Consider the following 17,949-nt stretch of genomic DNA (forward strand, 5'->3'; position numbering starts at 1 on the left):
TAGGTATGGCAGTGGTAAACCTAACTTACATATAACCTAAGCATTAATTGAGAATTTCAAATCAAATTACAAATGCATCCATAATTAGTATGTAGTGATTTGATATGTCCATTCTTATAACCATATTCAAAAAAATATATATATATATATATATTTAAAAAAAAAAAAAAAAACTTTAATGTGGATAGTTTAAATAGCCAAATATGGTCAACAAGGGGTAAGAGCGGTAGGTTATAATTTAACATTTGGAAGTAGTCTGGAGGGTTATTGATGAAGTTGCAAGAAAAAGACGTGAAGGTTATGAATGCATGGGATACTTACCCAGTGGACGTTACATAATAGGGAAAATAAATACTATAAATTATAAAATAAGAAATTAAAATTAAAATTAAAAACGCCCAAAAAAATTGCCATCCCCTCGTTCCCACCCAAAAACCCTCGACTCCATCGTGAACTAATAATATAGCCAAAAATAAAAGAGAGACTGACTCTCTCTCTCTCTCTATCTCTCTCTTCTTTTCTCTGTGTCTGTCAAGAACCTCTTTTTCTCTCTCTCTGAAAAACCTCTTCTTCCTCTTTCCTTTCTCTTTTTAGAAATGGAGTCTCTTGACCCAGCTGCTTGCTTCATGGACGACTTACTGGACTTCGCTTCTGACATAGGAGAAGAAGACGACGATGAAGAACACAACAAACCCAGAAAGGCCCTTCCTACCCTTAACCCGAATGGTCTTCACCCGGCTCCGTTTGATGTTTTGGACCACCCAGATGATTCTACCCATCCTTTACCTGTAAGTTTATGACTCCATGATGATGAGGATGAGGATAGTTTTTCTATTCCTTTTAAAGGGTGTCTGTTGTGGGTGTTGACTCGGCCTGACTCGGTTACTTTTAGGGATGTAGCCGAGTAAACTCGGGCTGTTCTGTCCGTGTTTGAATGACTCGCCATGATGGCGACTCAGCCGAGTCAAAGTAGACGGCGTTGGAGGTACACGTTACTCATATTTTTTATTTTTCAAAACGCTGAGTTGTTGGCCAGACGCCACCCTCTGTTGATTTGAATGGACGGTTCTGACCATTTGAAACATTTGTCGGTACGGACACGTGTCAGTGTAAAGTGGGTTTATTGGAGGGTGGTTTTGGTATTTTAAGGTCAAATGGGTCTTAATTGATGTGAGCTGTGGCTCACGAGTTTAGAGTTGTATCCAATAAATGTCCAGCAATTAGTTGCCTCTTTTATGGCTGTAAATTGATAGGAGCACTCCCACTTGGAAAGACAACATTATCATACAGTTTCGAAAAATTCTCCTGCTATGTCCAACACTGATTTAATAAAACAAAACGTGAGGGCAATTTCACATGGGTGGCCCACGTGACACTAATTGGGCGCCTAATTATAGACGAGACCACTCATTCGAGTTACTGAGTCGACTAATTGAGTCACCTGGTTCGCTTCTTAATCCCAAAATGGGGTTTTATATGGTTCTTGATTCTGATATTTCCCATTTCTCGCTCAGGAATTTGCTGAGGAAGAGCTGGAATGGTTATCAAACAAAGATGCCTTCCCGGCGGTGGAAACTTTCGTCGACATTATATCGGAGAACCCAGGTAGTCTCCCTAAGCAGCGAAGCCCAGTTTCGGTGCTTGAAAACAGCACAACAAGTAGCACCAGTATTAGCGGGAATAGCAGCACAAATGGCAGCGTTATCATGAATTACTGCCGCAGCCTTCAAGTGCCCGTCAAGGCTAGAAGCAAGCACCACCGTAGACGGCGCCGCGACCTCCAAGCCCACCAGTGTTGGTGGAACCAAGAAAATTTGAAGAAAGTAAGGCCACCCGTAACATCATCGACGATGGGAAGAAAATGCCAGCATTGCGGTGCTGAAAAGACCCCTCAGTGGCGGGCTGGGCCGCTCGGGCCTAAAACCCTTTGTAATGCATGTGGTGTAAGGTTTAAGTCCGGGCGGCTGGTACCCGAGTACAGGCCCGCTAGTAGCCCGTCATTTTGCAGTAAAATGCATTCAAATTCGCATAGGAAAGTTTTGGAGATGAGGAAACAGAAGCAGATGATGGGATTGGTTGTTGTGAAACCAATGGAGAAAGGGTAGGGCAGTGGTGATTGGTGCCCTCTCTTTTTCCTTTTTTCTTTTTCTTTTTTTTTTTTAAATTTTTTTTACTAGCATAGTTAGGAAGGCAGGGGTTTGGTGCAATGGAATTGGTAATTAGTGATGTTATTTGGTTTTGATGGAAATTTAGTAGGGGAATTTTGACTTGCTTAGTGTGTATGGTTGGTTGGATATGTTTTAGAATAGAAAAGCAAGGTAGTGTTATTGGGTTTTGTCCTAATCTTAATTCTTTTGCTGCATTTGGTTGGATTGGATTTTGCATGATCAAATTATAGGGAAAAAGAAAAGATTTGTGGTTGAGGGTTTGGTGATATTCTTTTTGGCTGAGGCTTGAAAGTAGTGGTTTTTACTAACTAATTTGATATTGGATAGTGGCATAGTGGAAGTTGGTGAGTTGTAACACACAATTCAAACTTGTGGTTGTTTGGAGGAAGTCCCCTATGAAATTTTCTAAACACAGAGAAATTGGGTCTTGTGAGTTTTAATTCTAAATGTTTGTGTTAATGCTCTGCTCAATATGACTAGTTTTATCTTTTTCATGGCTCAATTGTTGCCTTGTTTTAATTCTTGACTGGGGAGCATGCCAACTTTCGGTTTTGAGGAAGTTCATGATGTAACTGGTATGAGAGAATATTTGGTTTTTTCATGCGCTACTGGCCTGATAACTCTATTGCTGAAGATGCAGGTGTCTAATGGAAGTTCACTATTTGATTGCTGCACTTTTTAGTATCTGGGGAGAAATGGGAATTCTACACTACTTAAAGCAAACGTAAAATGTGTTTTACAGACTGGAAAAGACATTACTACATTACTGTGGTCCCTATGCGGTTAAAATTTCTTGGGTATGGTCCCTATATAAATGTCTGAAGGGTTTTTTTCCCTTTCTGATTCTTACTTGCCTGTGCTCATAGCCAATGCAGATATCTGCAAATTCAGTTGAAAATGGTTGGGTTTTTTTATCTGCATTGTAAAGACAGTACATGTTGGCTGACGAAATTTTGAGCTATACAGTAAAAGAACATGATGATGGCCTGTTGGCCCTGCTCAGTAAAATTAGCTGATTTCATTTCATGATAGGCCCTTTCAAACTCCGAATATTAGTATATAGAAATGTTAAATTGCTAACACTATAAAATAATAAAGAGAGACGTTTTAACCCAAGTTAAAATGCTACATGAAGAGGTTGTTAGGGCTATGGCTACGTACAGAATGTAAGAAGGTTTTAGATATGAAAAGGGGAATAGGGTTATGCACATGGGTTTGGTCGGTTTGATATGGTCCCGGTAGTCAAGGCATTGAATACGTCAAATTATTGAAGATGTAAAACAAACTCAACTCACACTCATTGCTTCCGGAAGTGGCCAAAGGGACTTTATAATAATAATAATAATAATAATAATAATAATAATAATAATATAAAACCATCATCAACATGGGATTAGTGATGGGAGCGGGTATAAAGCGGAAACAACCCTCATCGAAACTATATGAGGCAAACTAAAAACATTATCGAACAAATCAATAAACTGACCTCTTGAAGCGCAGAATCGCTCACCGGTCTTCTTTCCAGAGATCTTGGAGTCATCCACGATCTTCTGCAGTAATCCCTAACTATCTCTCTTTTGGAACTCTCTGAGTGGCAGAGAATAGAATAACGTGTGTCTATTTATTCTTAGGGTTTTCCAATCTTATATTAAAAAACCTCTCTTCGATAGGAAGATATTTTTTAATATAAAATAAATTAAATAAAAAATTATTTAATTAAAATAATTATCAATTATTTTAAAACTAAATAATTTATCTATTATTTAATACACCCTTAACTTTCCAAATAATTAGGGCACTACAGGGACCGCAAGAATAAAATAAATCAGGCTACTAATTATAATAAGAACCTATGTAGACCAACATATTCTTATTATAATTAATCATGAATTATTCCACTAAAAACTCATGACTGAACTCCTTATTTATTTTACAATTCCACAACATAATAAAATAATGTTCCCCACGTTAAGATTACAGATGCTGTCATTTAAATAACTTACTGACAATTTATTTAAATCACAATATAACTTTAAGATTGTCGCTCAACTTATTTCATGTGTCGGATTTAAAATCCACCTGCAGGGTTTACACAATGAAACCTTATAAGCTTACTTAAAGTGCATCATCAATCTCTAAACCGAGACATGGATTCTATCATTAATTAATATTTCACAAACATAAAAAATCTTTGCCCAATTCACCGAGAATATTATTCCAATAATGAAACTCACCCTTTAATGAATCAAAGCACAAGACAATCAATGTTTGCTCATATTAAAATAAATCAAGATTAAGAACAATAAATATTATTTCTAATGTCCTAGAGAATATGTTTAACAGTCAGTACTAAACATCCATTCTCTACTTGGTCCAATTAAATACATACAAAATGTACTAATCACAATTATTGTTCATATGCTAATAACATTTATTTAATGCAAATTTCCAATTAAATACAAAGAAATAATTGTCAATAGAAAATCATTCATAGCTATACTATTACATATGCATGGTTAATAGTATATCTCTATCAGTTAGATCATCAGATCAGAGGTTCAAGGTATTAATCTTCCCTGTGGCTGTTGGTATTGTCATCTAACTCATTATGTTCCTGCATGACAGGTGAGCGACTACACCTATAATTTTTATCGCAAGAGACACTAGATTTTATTTTTATTTTCCAAAGCAGTTTTCGATTAAACATACCACATGGGAGCAACTCTGTATGTTCATGAGCTGTTTTTAATGAATGAATGGGGGGTTTACACAATTATTGGATGGAAGACACACTTCCCATTCTTTGCACAATTACTGATAGATAGAGATGACAGATTTTGGCCATCTATCTCTATCTCTCTTTCTTGATGCTTAAAGATTTGTTCACAAAATTAACGGTTTCGGTAGCATTTAATTATTTTTAGAGATTAATCTTTTATAAACTGCTATTTTAATCTTTAAAATTTAATTTAAATATTATGTTACTAACATCGTAAAAAAAACAGCTTTTAATTAAATCGATATGTAAGTTGTTTTTAAAAAACCGTTGTAAAAGACAGTTTTAATAGAGTGGTTTGTACCGGTTTTTGCATTCTCCTTACACCAGGACTGTTTAAAAAAGGGTTTCTGTTTACAAATTCTGAATCCAAAGTCCAGCCCCATGAGTAACTAGAAGTGGACTTGGGTTTTCAATTGGTAGAGGAATTATTGATGGTGTCTTCTATTAGTCTTTACATATTCAACAAATCATATAGAAGAGGAAAAAAAAAAAAGAAGTAAAGAAATAATTGGTGGGTGGGGTTGACAGCTTTTGCTCTTAATTTGATAATTAACATATTTATTGTAAAAAGTGTTCTGAATCTGATAATCTGAGCATACAATGAAAAGAAAGAAAAGAAGTAAACAGATTATGGTCAGGCTTTATAGAGTAGACTCAGAGACACCTTACATGGTGTCCAGGGCATGCAACGAAAGGAATCTTTTTTTTTTTTTTTTTTTTTTGACAAGGCATTCTACCTTAAATGGAGAAAATAGCATCTTCATGGCCAACTTGTGAGGTGGCTCACAGTTCTTTTCACTCCAACTAGGATGGATACATTTATATAAAAGAAAAGAAAAGAAAAGAAAAGAAGTCATATCCTTTTTAGAAAGAAAAGAAGTTGCCTGTGACAATGTCATTATTGTAGTTTTGTCATGTGTTCCACTTTCTTTATTGTAGGTTAGTAATTTCATTTTGAGGTAAATGCTGCCATAATTAATTTTTCCAAACCAATTTTTGTATCTTTTCCATTTTCCACGAGAATTTCTGATGACTGGACAAATTAAGTGGAAAGAGCATAATGTATTGTTTGGGAATTTTGTGTATGGTTTGCTATTTCAAATGTTATCTAGTTTTGGTATAAGTTGCCATCATAACAGGTAATATTTAGGAATTGCCTAACTAACAATGATAAAATTTAAGATTTTCTACCTCTGAGTACAATCTAGTATGATATAGAAATTTATTCAGTACTGGGAAGATTGTTTTTTTTTTTTAAAAAAAAAAAAAAAAAAAAAAAGTGTTCGAACTAAAAATCTAATAATCTTAGGGTATCAATCTCGCGATTCGAATTAAAAAGTCTTTGGTATTATTTGCAAGGGAGCTTCCTCAGATTATGACCCTTCTTTGCGTGAAGAGGAATTTGACAAATGGTACATTTCTTGCTAGAAAGCTACTGAAAATGAAATTATGTGGATTGCCCTTAATGCAAAGCCGGCTAATCTGCCAATATCAAAGCTTTAAGTTAGAAGATTTTGCAATAGGTCATGCCGGCTACATATTAATCTATTGAAGACAATTTTCACTAAAGAGTAAAGTTTGAAAGGTTTAATTTATTACTAATAAGATGTTGGTTGAAATAATCAGCGAACTGTTTCTTGGTTAAAAAATAATTTCTCTGACATTATGTTATTTATCACAACAGTGTTGTCCATAAATCAAGTTAGTTAGTGTACTAAATTTCACTTAACTATCTACAGCACCATTGCGCATGCTTGGGGTGTCTAAGGTTCAATATTGGAATTCCAATCTATATTGGCACCATAATATTAGATTAGGGGGAAGAGTAGAATTAGAGATTGATAGAAAAGAAAAGATATGGGAGTTAGTCCTGGTTTTTAGTTCCTACCCAATTAATAAAAGCCTCGAGAAATATATTTAATGTATGGCAGTGGGAGAGCCAAAAAATTTTTACATCCTGAGTGGTTTATAAGAATCGAAGATAGGAGGAGCATTTGCCTAATTTGAAGATAGTGTCAATGGGATATTGCTTAAAAAAACTAAGCAATAAATGAAATGAGGATATATACCTAATTTCTTCAACCTTTCACACCTAAACATGATATCTATCAAAGGACATGGCTTCCCAAATCCCGTCCATTTTGGTCAATTGCATAGGTCATAGATAACCTTAATAAGGTCATCATGGGCTTTAGGATACCAGTTAGGCCTCATCAACATGGGCCTCTTTTAGTTCACGTGCATTGCGATGGACCCACAGGTCACAGCCACGCACGATATCTTTTTTGAGTATTTCTGTATTTGGACATCGATGTATACTATACAAGTTGCTGGTTAAGGATTGTGTTTTGGATACTCTTATTTATTATCTCTTCTAACAAAAAGCTTATAAAGTAATAATAATCAAACAAAATACATAACACTAGACGTTATTGAATAGAACAAGCAAAACTCGTATGTCCTTGTCTTTTTTGTTTTCCCCCCTTTCAAAGATTTGCAACTATTTATATAACTTATGGCCAAATGTATCAGAATACATATATGTTATAAGCTCAATCTTATATTTATTCAGAGAATATTATGAAAAAATAGAAGGGACAAAATGATTGAAGTATCTTAAAAATTTCTTTACACCAAGATTCGAAACTCAATATTGTTAAGGAAAATATTATTCTTTTTCAAAATAGGAGGAGGCAGTTGCCTCTCTCTTTAAAAGGTAGTTCGTTTCTGTATGAGTATATAAATAAAAATCTTATAAGATATTAAATTTTAAATTTTATAAATTACAATTATTATTGAAGCATTTGATTTATTTTAATATAATTTTAAATTTTAATTATTAATAAGCTTGAGTTTATTAATAGTTAAATCCTATATATATTATTATATGGCGATAAAAGATTATAATATTATTAGGAGGCTCAATAAGTTCAAGAACACTGTGAACAAGCAATATGAATAGTCATCTCCGTTAAAGCTTCCACTAATAAACACTTGAGTATGAGAATTTTCACTGTTCACATATGGAAAAATTAATTAGTTTACACCGGCCTGTAATATATATATATTGCAAATAAGTGTCAAACTTTAACGTTCACGGGAAAGCAATTGAAAGTCCTATCATTTGATTCTTTTAAGCTATATTATTATTATTATTATTATTATTATTATTGTATGTAAGATTAATTATAATTAAATTTTTTAGGGATTTTTTTTATTTGTTTGTTTATATTACGTTTTTAATTAACAAATAAAACATAATATATATATATATATATATATATATATATATAATTGATTAGTTCCGTTCTTGGTATAAGAAGATTTGAAAAGGGTATTTGTTCCATTATTTATTTTTGTAAACAAAAGCTCCATCAACTATTTAGAGTGGTTGTATAGGAACACTCTTTTGAGATCACGATTGGACAAAGCATTTCAAGTAATAGAAGCAATGCATGCCCCACGTGAGACTAGGAGTGGTAATAAAAGATAAATCAAAATAATATTTTTAAAGAGATAACTCACTCATAATTGAGATCTCGGATTTTACAATATAAATAAATTTATTTTCAAATAAAACCAATTTCATGTTAATTTTTTGAATGTGAGTTTTTATTTTTCTAATTAATAGGAATAAGATTTTAAATCGACATTAGCAATAATTGAACTTATCTCAATATAATTTTAAAAAATTCAATAACTACAAGATTAGATTTACTTAAATCGAATTTATAATTTCAATCATGGATTAAACACTAAAAATGGAGTTCTATCCATTTTTTGGGTGTATGGTAAAAAATGTTATCATTTCAATAAACATCATTTTTCATTAAAATTCTTATCAAATACCTATAAGTCAACTCTTAAATAGGAATCAACTATTAATCGCATGAATCAATTGAAAAATGGAAAAAGAAGGAGCTAATAGCATCTTTACCCGTATCCAATACCATGCATAATTAAGTAATTTTCAAAATGATTCATTAAGGGACAAATCAAGAAACCGCGTCATGTCATGCAAACGAGTTTACAAAGATAAATATAATATATTATAGTATAATACACGTGTTGACTATTTATTGGATGATAGTGCGACTCAATTAATGGCTTGCAGATCTAAATCCAACCAAACTCAAATTTAAAACCGTGAGCTATACCATATTTGTAATTAAGTTGACATTTCTTGACCAAACCACTCTTATAATCCTTATTAACCTCTTAATTAATTATTGATTATACTATTATATGTGGATTATGGATCCACCCATATAGCCTTCAACTGCAAATAAACCCCAACCCTATGCCAATATTATATAATTCAACTCTCTTTGCACTCCCTTTGAGAAGATCTTAATCCCCTCGTTCTTAATTAATTAATTAATTAAGTTAGGGCTCGACTTTCCACTAATGATGCTAAATAATACAACTCATAGTTTAGGGTTTATAGATAATTAAAATCCTATAATCATTGAATTCAAAATTTATAAGTAATAAAAATGGAATGATCTCAAAATGATACAATTTGAAAGCTGAAAGTTTGGCCTATGGCAATAATAACTTAGTGAAAAAAATCAAAAAATTGCCTAATTATAGTACTGAACTTGTTAGACTTGTAGGGTTAAGTGAATCATGAAATAACCAAATTATTTCAAAATAAATTGGTTCATCTTTGAAAATATAAGAATGAAATAAATAAAGAAGGTCTCGATCTGCCCAACTGAGATTGAATAGTTGCACCCAAAAGATGAAATTGCTGTGTCCCTCTCACAGCCACATAACAGGTCAATACCCTACAGAAATAGATGAGGTTTTAGTGGAAATGACCCAACCCCAATTCCCAATTCCCATATCATAGAGTCAATAATAATAATAATTAATAAATAAATAAATAAATATATAAAAGTGAGGTAGTGATTATCTTACATGTGCTGCAATTAAATATTTCTTATTTTTATTTATTACTTTTTTCTTTTGGGTCCTATCATTTCACCTTTCAAGGTTTTATCATTACTTGCCCGATTAATAACCAACAAATCTCAACCCTCCGATATGGAAATAAAAGGTCGTGGTTGGACGGCTCATAGAAAGCTGTTTTAAGTCTTGACTATTTTTTGTGGGTCCACATCTACGCCTAGTGGGCCATTCCTAGAGCCTACAGGGCCCACTTCTAAGTCCCATCTCGCGTTGCTGACTCCGGAAAATAGTAAAATATCCTCCTCCTTTTCACATTATAATAATTGTGTGGGTTATTAATTAAACACATTCTAAAATCCTTAAATAAAATAAAATGAAATTGCTATCCGTACAATGTATTTATGAGATTTATTTTATATTCTGAGTATAAAATTAATTAAACCACCAAATTCAATACATTATGCTCTTTAATGAGAATTATTATTTTTAGTTCGCAATTTTTCACATTTATTGTCAATTTATATTCATATAAAATTTTGTCAATGGTGATAATTCATTTGAAAATATAATCAATTTTCATTGATTCAATCCTAATAATCATTTTCTTTCTAAAATAGAACAAGTTATAATTAATAAATTATAATTTATTAACTTAAAAGATATTACGTGAATAATAAAATAATTTTACTCTCAATCCTAAGACCGGTATAAAAACATACTGCCTTTATTAAAACATGAGCAACTCTATTAACCGATCTTCTGCCTAAATAAAAGAGCAGACAATCTGCAATGGCTAGACTTTAAAAATAAAATGAATGAAAATTTTTTTTGGTGTGCAGTAACTGAATTACCTACAAAATAAAAAGATATATAACCATAAGCTCACAATTTAATGAAATTCAAACTTAACATTAAAATTTTTTCTTAAAAATTTAAATTTTTAAGGCAAAAATATTCTTACTGGGAAATTTAGTTATATTTATATACATAAATTTTTTACATGTTAAATGCAATTTATTTTTAAATTGAGTTAATTCAGAATTTCATATGAAGACGTAATACAAAGTCTATGAGAAAATGGAAATTGCACATGATGTAGTTTAAGCGCAATTGACATAAAGAAAAGAAAGAAAAGCGCAAGGTGGTCGGTTGGACAGTTCTGGTTTTTAATAATATATATATGGGTGAATTGTCAGTGTTATGAATTATTCAAGGTGATTAGTGTTAATTTTGTTTGGGTATGGAGATTCCAGAAGAAAGAAGAAACCTACCACACAGCGATCACAGGAAGGTGTCACAATCAAGCAAAATCCAAATATTTATCTTTAGACAAAAAAAAATTTGAACTTTTCTTGCCCCAATAAAAAGTTGCAGAAATAGTTACCTACACACAACCTTTTTGCTAAGGCACTAAAAAAGAGAAAGAAACTAAACTGGCTAGCCAGCCAGGCCAGCCAAGCCCACCATCTCCACTCTCCTACAACAATGACACAGAGCAATAGCAGAATTAGCAAATACCATTCATTGGGTACCTAGAGAAAAAGGGGTGAGGGAGAGAAAGGTGTATGTACAGAAGGAGAGAGGAAATGAGAACATGCCTTGTCGGCCATTGAAGCTTCAAAGGAAGAGCTAAAGCTCGTCTCTTTTGAATTGCTTTAAGTTTGTTTCAGTATCTCGATAAGAAACCCAAAAAAATCTCCCTTTTTTGGTTCGTTGCACTTTTGGTTGTTTGTTTTGTTTCTCAAAAGCAAAAAAGGCAAGATAGAGATAGAGAGAGTTTTTTCTTTTTGTCCAAAATCTTGGGCCTGTAGATCCAAAGATCCCCGCCATTTGTGGCAAAAGGTGAACTGGGTTCGCTTTGGTTTTCTCTGTCGATTCATGAATTCCTCGGTTTCTTTATCTTTGTGGTCTCAAGGAGTTACAGCGAAGTGGTGCAGTTGTTGCTTTTACTATCTCTTCTTTGACGAGTGATTGATTATTTGGCTCAAACAGGTATATCTCTTTTTTCTGTATTGCCGGCTTATATGTGTGCTTAAAGTTGTTTCTTTTATGGTTCTAATAATTTGTTCAAGTATAAATGTTCATTGCGGATTGTTAGGTTTTCTTAATTTATAGTTATTGCCTATCTGAGTTATTTTGAATGTATCATTTTTTACTCCAGCGCGTCTTTGACTTCCTCCAAATCTCCTTCAGCTCGTTCGGGGTTGTATTTCTGGGTTTATTACTTAAATATCAATTTGGTTTGTTGAATTCGTAATTCCTGAATTTCTTGGTTTATTTTATATGCATTTGAATTCCTTTTATTTTATATGCATTTGTTGTGATGATTGTTTCTTTTACTCGTATTTGCACTGAGCATTCCTTTCAGTCACGATGGCTTGTTAAACAGTGTCTTATTATAGAATATGTTCTTATCACCAGCTTAGTATTTAATTGATCTTATATTTCTGAAGTAAAGTAACATGTTTTAATGAATTTGGTTGTTTGATAATTGTAATCTAAAGTAGTTACATGTGTATAGGTGTCTCAAACTGAGGGATAATAAAATGTCTTCACATATCAAATCAAGGAGAAATTTTGAAGTGGGATTTACAGGATTTTGGCTTGCTACCCTGCTATTGTTTTCTACTTCTGAGGGATTGAATTCTGAGGGGAAATACCTCCTAGATCTAAAGAATGGTCTTAATGACGAACGTGATCATCTGTGGAACTGGAATTCCACTGACCAGACGCCATGTGGGTGGATTGGTGTGAATTGTACCTCAGATTATGAACCCGTGGTCCAGTCTCTCAATTTAAGTTCAATGAATCTATCTGGGTTTTTGAGTCCCAGCATTGGTGGTTTGGTCAACCTAAGATATCTTGATCTTTCTTATAATATGCTCACTGGATATATACCTAACTCAATTGGAAATTGTTCAAAGCTGCAGTACCTTTATCTGAACAATAATCAGTTTAGTGGGCAAGTTCCTGCTGAGCTGGGTAATTTGACTTTTCTTCAACGTCTGAATATATGCAATAATAGAATATCTGGTTGTCTTCCAGAGGAGTTTGGGAATTTGATATCATTGATTGAGGTTGTGGCTTACACCAACAATCTGACTGGCCCATTGCCTCATTCTATTGGGAATCTCAAGAACTTGCAAACTTTTCGTGCAGGGCAGAATGGAATTTCTGGTAGCATTCCATCAGAAATAAGTGGTTGTCAGAGCTTACAACTGCTTGGTCTTGCTCAAAATGCTATAGGAGGGGAACTGCCGAAAGAAATTGGAATGCTTGGGAGCTTGACTGATTTAATTCTATGGGGTAACCAACTATCAGGATTTATACCAAAGGAGATTGGAAACTGTACGAACCTTGAGACACTTGCTTTATATGCAAACAATCTTGTCGGATCGATACCAAGGGAAATTGGGAACCTGAAGTTTCTGAAGAAGCTCTATCTGTACAGAAATGAGCTGAATGGAACAATACCAAGAGAACTTGGGAATTTGTCTATGGCAACAGAAATTGATTTCTCGGAGAATTATTTGACAGGGGAGATCCCTGCTGAGTTCAGTAAGATAAAGGGTCTGCATCTTCTGTACCTTTTCCAGAATCAGCTTACTGGTTATATACCAAATGAGCTTGGTAGCTTGAGGAACTTGACAAAGCTTGATCTTTCTATTAATTCTCTCAGAGGTCCTATTCCTTCTGGCTTTCAATACTTGACAGAAATGCTTCAACTGCAGCTTTTTGACAACTTCCTGACTGGTGTTGTTCCTCAGGGGCTTGGACTTTATAGTCGACTTTGGGTGGTGGATTTTTCAGACAATGAATTGACAGGAAGAATACCTCCTCATTTTTGTCGTCACTCTAACTTGATGTTGCTGAATCTGGAATCTAATAAATTTTATGGGAATATACCAAATGGGATCTTGAACTGTAGATCATTGGTACAACTTCGTCTTGTCAAAAACAGGCTTACTGGGAGCTTTCCTTCAGAGTTGTGCAAATTGGTGAATCTTTCAGCTATTGAATTGGATCAAAACAGATTTAGTGGTCCAATTCCTCCGGCCATCGGCAACTGCCAAAAGTTGCAGAGGCTTCATATTGCAAACAATTACTTTGCAAGTGAGTTGCCCAAGGAGATAGGTAATCTATCTCAACTTGTGACTTTTAATGTGTCATCTAATTTGCTCGAAGGACAGATTCCTTCTGAAATTGTTAACTGCAAGATGCTTCAACGACTTGATCTCAGTCACAATAGATTCGTAGATGCTTTACCGGATGAGCTTGGAATCCTTCTGCAGTTAGAGCTTCTCAAGCTTTCAGAAAATAAATTTTCTGGTTTTATACCTCCAGCATTGGGAAACCTCTCCCGCTTGACTGAATTGCAGATGGGTGGAAACTTATTTTCAGGTGAAATTCCTCCACAGTTGGGTTCTCTTTCAAGCTTGCAGATTGCAATGAATCTCAGTTACAATAATCTTACTGGCAGCATACCACCACAGCTGGGCAATCTCAACTTGTTGGAGTTCCTCCTGCTCAATAATAATCATTTGACTGGTGAAATTCCTGGCACGTTTGAAAATCTTTCAAGTTTACTGGGCTGCAACTTTTCATATAATAACCTTACTGGACCATTACCTCCTGTACCACTATTTCAGAACATGGCAGTCAGCAGTTTCCTTGGAAATAATGGGCTTTGTGGTGGACTTCTTGGCTATTGTAATGGAGAACCATTTTTTGGCCCTCCTTCAAAAAGCATAGATGAACCCAGGGGTAGAATCATCACAATTGTTGCAGCTGCTGTTGGTGGAGTTTCTCTAATTCTAATTGCAGTAATACTGTATTTCATGAGACGCCCAGCTGAGACCATTCCTTCTGTACGTGATAATGAGAGTTCATCTCCAGAATCAGATATCTACTTTCGTCCAAAGGAGGGATTTACTTTACAAGATTTGGTTGAGGCCACAAACAATTTTCACGATAGCTATGTTGTTGGACGAGGAGCTTGTGGAACGGTTTATAAGGCCGTCATGCATACTGGACAAACCATAGCTGTGAAAAAGCTAGCATCTAACAGAGAGGGGAGCAACATTGAGAACAGTTTTCAGGCTGAGATTCTTACTCTTGGAAAGATTAGGCACCGGAACATTGTGAAGCTTTATGGATTTTGCTATCATCAGGGTTCTAATCTGCTTCTTTATGAGTACATGGCTAAGGGCAGCTTGGGTGAACTGCTTCACGGATCCTCGTGTAGCTTGGACTGGCCAACTCGGTTCATGATTGCTCTTGGAGCTGCTGAAGGTCTTGCTTATTTACATCATGACTGCAAACCAAGGATTATTCACCGTGATATAAAGTCCAACAACATTTTACTTGATGATAATTTTGAAGCCCATGTTGGTGATTTTGGTTTGGCAAAAGTAATTGACATGCCTCAGTCTAAATCAATGTCAGCAGTTGCAGGGTCATATGGGTATATTGCACCTGGTAAGTTTTTCCCGAGAAAAAAAAAAAAAAAAGACCCGATCAATTTATTAATATGTGTCACCATGTGCGCACACTTGCCTATATATATAAATATTATCTTGAGTCTATTTTTGGGACTTGGGCATTTCATGCATCATCTGTTTGCTTAAATGTGATGGTTGTGCCAACTTTGCTCTTTCAATATGGGGCAAAATATCTTTCAACTGCCTTTGCACAATTATGATAAGATGTTACTTGCTGTTGACTTCAAAATTCTCCTTTCTCTCATTGCTTGTTGTAGTCATGCTTTTTAATAAATTAGAGTTGTAATTCTTTTCCTATAAACCTCTGATTTCTCTTCTTAATGGCAGAATATGCTTACACAATGAAAGTAACGGAAAAATGTGATATCTATAGCTATGGAGTTGTTCTCTTGGAGTTGCTAACTGGGAAAACTCCTGTACAGCCGGTAGATCAAGGAGGTGATCTTGTCACATGGGTGAAGGATTATGTTCGAGACCATTCATTGACATCTGGGATTCTTGATAGTAGATTAGACCTCAAAGATCAAAGTATCATTGATCATATGATTACCATACTGAAAATCGCTTTAATGTGTACGAGCATGTCGCCTTTTGACCGGCCATCAATGCGGGAAGTTGTATTGATGCTTACCGAGTCTAATGAGCAAGAAGAGAACTTTATTCTCTTGCCTACTTATGATCTTCCTGTTAAAGACGATGCTTCATGAAAACAGGTGACCATTTCCCAGTTTCTGTTAATTGATTTTTGGGGTTATGACTCCTTTCCATATTATTTGCAACTGCAAATAATGATATCTTGTACATTCTTCGATAAGCAAATAGCATTACTGGATTCGAGTTACTCATGGGGGAGTAAGACCATTGTTGCTCCCACATTCTGTATTTCCTCTTGCAATTAATACAATATAGCAACACTACTGTACAGATGGAAGTACCATTATACATGTTTCTTAAAGATACAGATGCTGTCAACGCTCAATAGATTCTAGTCGATGTTATTTTGTTCAGTTAGCTGATTCTCATAAATCTGGAACATTTGTACACCTAATAATATACAAATTTAAAATACTTTGCCATTGATATTAGCATGATTTTGGCTCCGCTGCAATTGCCATGCAGCTTATGAATTGTGAAACAGGTGATTCTTTGGAAATTGTTTTGTAATTTGATACAGTATTGACCATCTTAGTTCTATATAGTAGTACATTTGCCACATTCGTTATAGGATGCCTATTTTGTTTTTACCAGGGGCAGGGACTATATTTGGAGTTGCTAATTTATGCTGTAGATCAAGATTTTTTTTCCCCTTTTGGTTGGTTTGTAACAGTTAAAGGTATCCTCAGCTATATCCCCTTCGCGGGTGAGACAATACTCCAGTGTTCGGAATATGCATCTGAGTACCCTTGATAGACGTAATGTAATGTAATTAAATGTAATTTATGCAAGGCTCGGGCATACATAATTATAAGAATCTGGCTTCTAGATATGGATATCCTAATATTGATCTTGCAAGTCCTTTTAATTTAATTCCATAAGTTGATTCATCCAAATTTTATTTTAAGAATCCTTTCATAATATGAACTAACTAATTTCCAATGGTCGCACTTAATTTTTCATTAGGTTGTACCAAAAAGAAGTGGGGCACATTTTCTTTCACATATTGTCATGAATTTCACGAGAATGCCTGGTGTTATTAAAGTTTGAACAGCCAAATCGTACTTTCCTTTCCCTTTTAAGTAATGCAAAAAAAAAAAAAAAAAAAAGATTTTATTATTCAAATTACATAATAGTACACTAACGCTAAGTATTACATATGGCTCAAAAATTTCATTAAGAGAAAATTATAAATAATTATGAAATATGGATTAATATTTTTCTATATTTTTATAGGAAATTTAGTAATAAACCTCTTATATAAAAAATGAAAAAAAAATCTTAATTTGAAGTATTTATTATAAATAATTATGAAATATGGATTAATATTTTTCTATATTTTTATAGGAAATTTAGTAATAAACCTCTTATATAAAAAATGAAAAAAAAAAATTTTAATTTGAAGTATTTGATCCCGTATCAATCACTTAATCTATAAGTCTGAACAATAAGTCCGACTTGATTATTTTCAAATATTTTTCTTTATTCTGTCCAATAAAATATCCTCAGAAAATAACCATAACATGATAATAATAACTGATAACTCATGACTAGATTTGACAACCCCGCGAAAAAAAAAAAAAAAAAAAAGAGCTTTTAAGTTTTAGAAAAAAAAGACACCTTATTTAAAAAAAAAAAAATTTAAAATAGAGTAAGTAATTTTAACCGCCCGATTAAGGGTGCTTTAGGTATAAAAAGTTAAAAACTAGAGAGATGGTTCGATTGTTTTTAAGTGTTTTTGATTAGTTAGAGTTTGATTGCTAAAAAAACACAAAAATATCAAAGGAAATTTAATGATTTTATTAAGTCTTTTATTCCTTAAATAACAACAACAACAATATATTAATATTGATATTATTTTTTATTATGAAAAAGGATAATTCAAACCTGAATTTATTATAAATCCGACATCCACTAACCACTGTTGCTTGCA

The 17,949-nt window shown here is 33.7% G+C and overlaps 2 protein-coding genes across 2 annotated transcripts; both read left to right on the top strand.

The window, feature by feature from the left end:
* The first annotated feature begins 415 nt into the window (after nt 1-415).
* On the top strand, nt 416-2,362 carry GATA1 (GATA transcription factor 1). The gene is made up of 2 exons (XM_012237279.4): nt 416-788; nt 1,515-2,362. The coding sequence occupies exons 1-2, from the start codon at nt 597-599 to the stop codon at nt 2,103-2,105; spliced, it is 783 nt and encodes a 260-aa protein (XP_012092669.1). The 5' UTR covers nt 416-596; the 3' UTR covers nt 2,106-2,362.
* Nucleotides 2,363-11,125: 8,763 nt separating this feature from the next.
* Nucleotides 11,126-16,447, top strand: LOC105638476 (Leucine-rich repeat receptor-like protein kinase family protein). Its single transcript, XM_012222285.4, has 3 exons — nt 11,126-11,853; nt 12,383-15,339; nt 15,690-16,447. Exons 2-3 carry the CDS (start codon nt 12,408-12,410, stop codon nt 16,067-16,069), a joined length of 3,312 nt encoding a protein of 1,103 aa, XP_012077675.1. The 5' UTR covers nt 11,126-11,853; nt 12,383-12,407; the 3' UTR covers nt 16,070-16,447.
* Nucleotides 16,448-17,949: the final 1,502 nt, after the last annotated feature.

This window comes from Jatropha curcas, chromosome 7 (genome assembly GCF_041381405.1).
Source record: "Jatropha curcas cultivar XTBG-Jc1 chromosome 7, XTBG_Jcur_1.0, whole genome shotgun sequence".
Taxonomy (NCBI): domain Eukaryota; kingdom Viridiplantae; phylum Streptophyta; class Magnoliopsida; order Malpighiales; family Euphorbiaceae; genus Jatropha; species Jatropha curcas.

Bases quoted from the DNA above. Each gene is read 5' to 3' on its own strand.
- LOC105638476 (XM_012222285.4), top strand. From the start codon at position 12,408: ATGTCTTCACATATCAAATCAAGGAGAAATTTTGAAGTGGGATTTACA. The intron at 15,340-15,689 runs GTAAGTTTTTCC...TCTTAATGGCAG, and splicing joins ATATGGGTATATTGCACCTG to AATATGCTTACACAATGAAA.
- GATA1 (XM_012237279.4), top strand. From the start codon at position 597: ATGGAGTCTCTTGACCCAGCTGCTTGCTTCATGGACGACTTACTGGAC. The intron at 789-1,514 runs GTAAGTTTATGA...TTTCTCGCTCAG, and splicing joins ATTCTACCCATCCTTTACCT to GAATTTGCTGAGGAAGAGCT.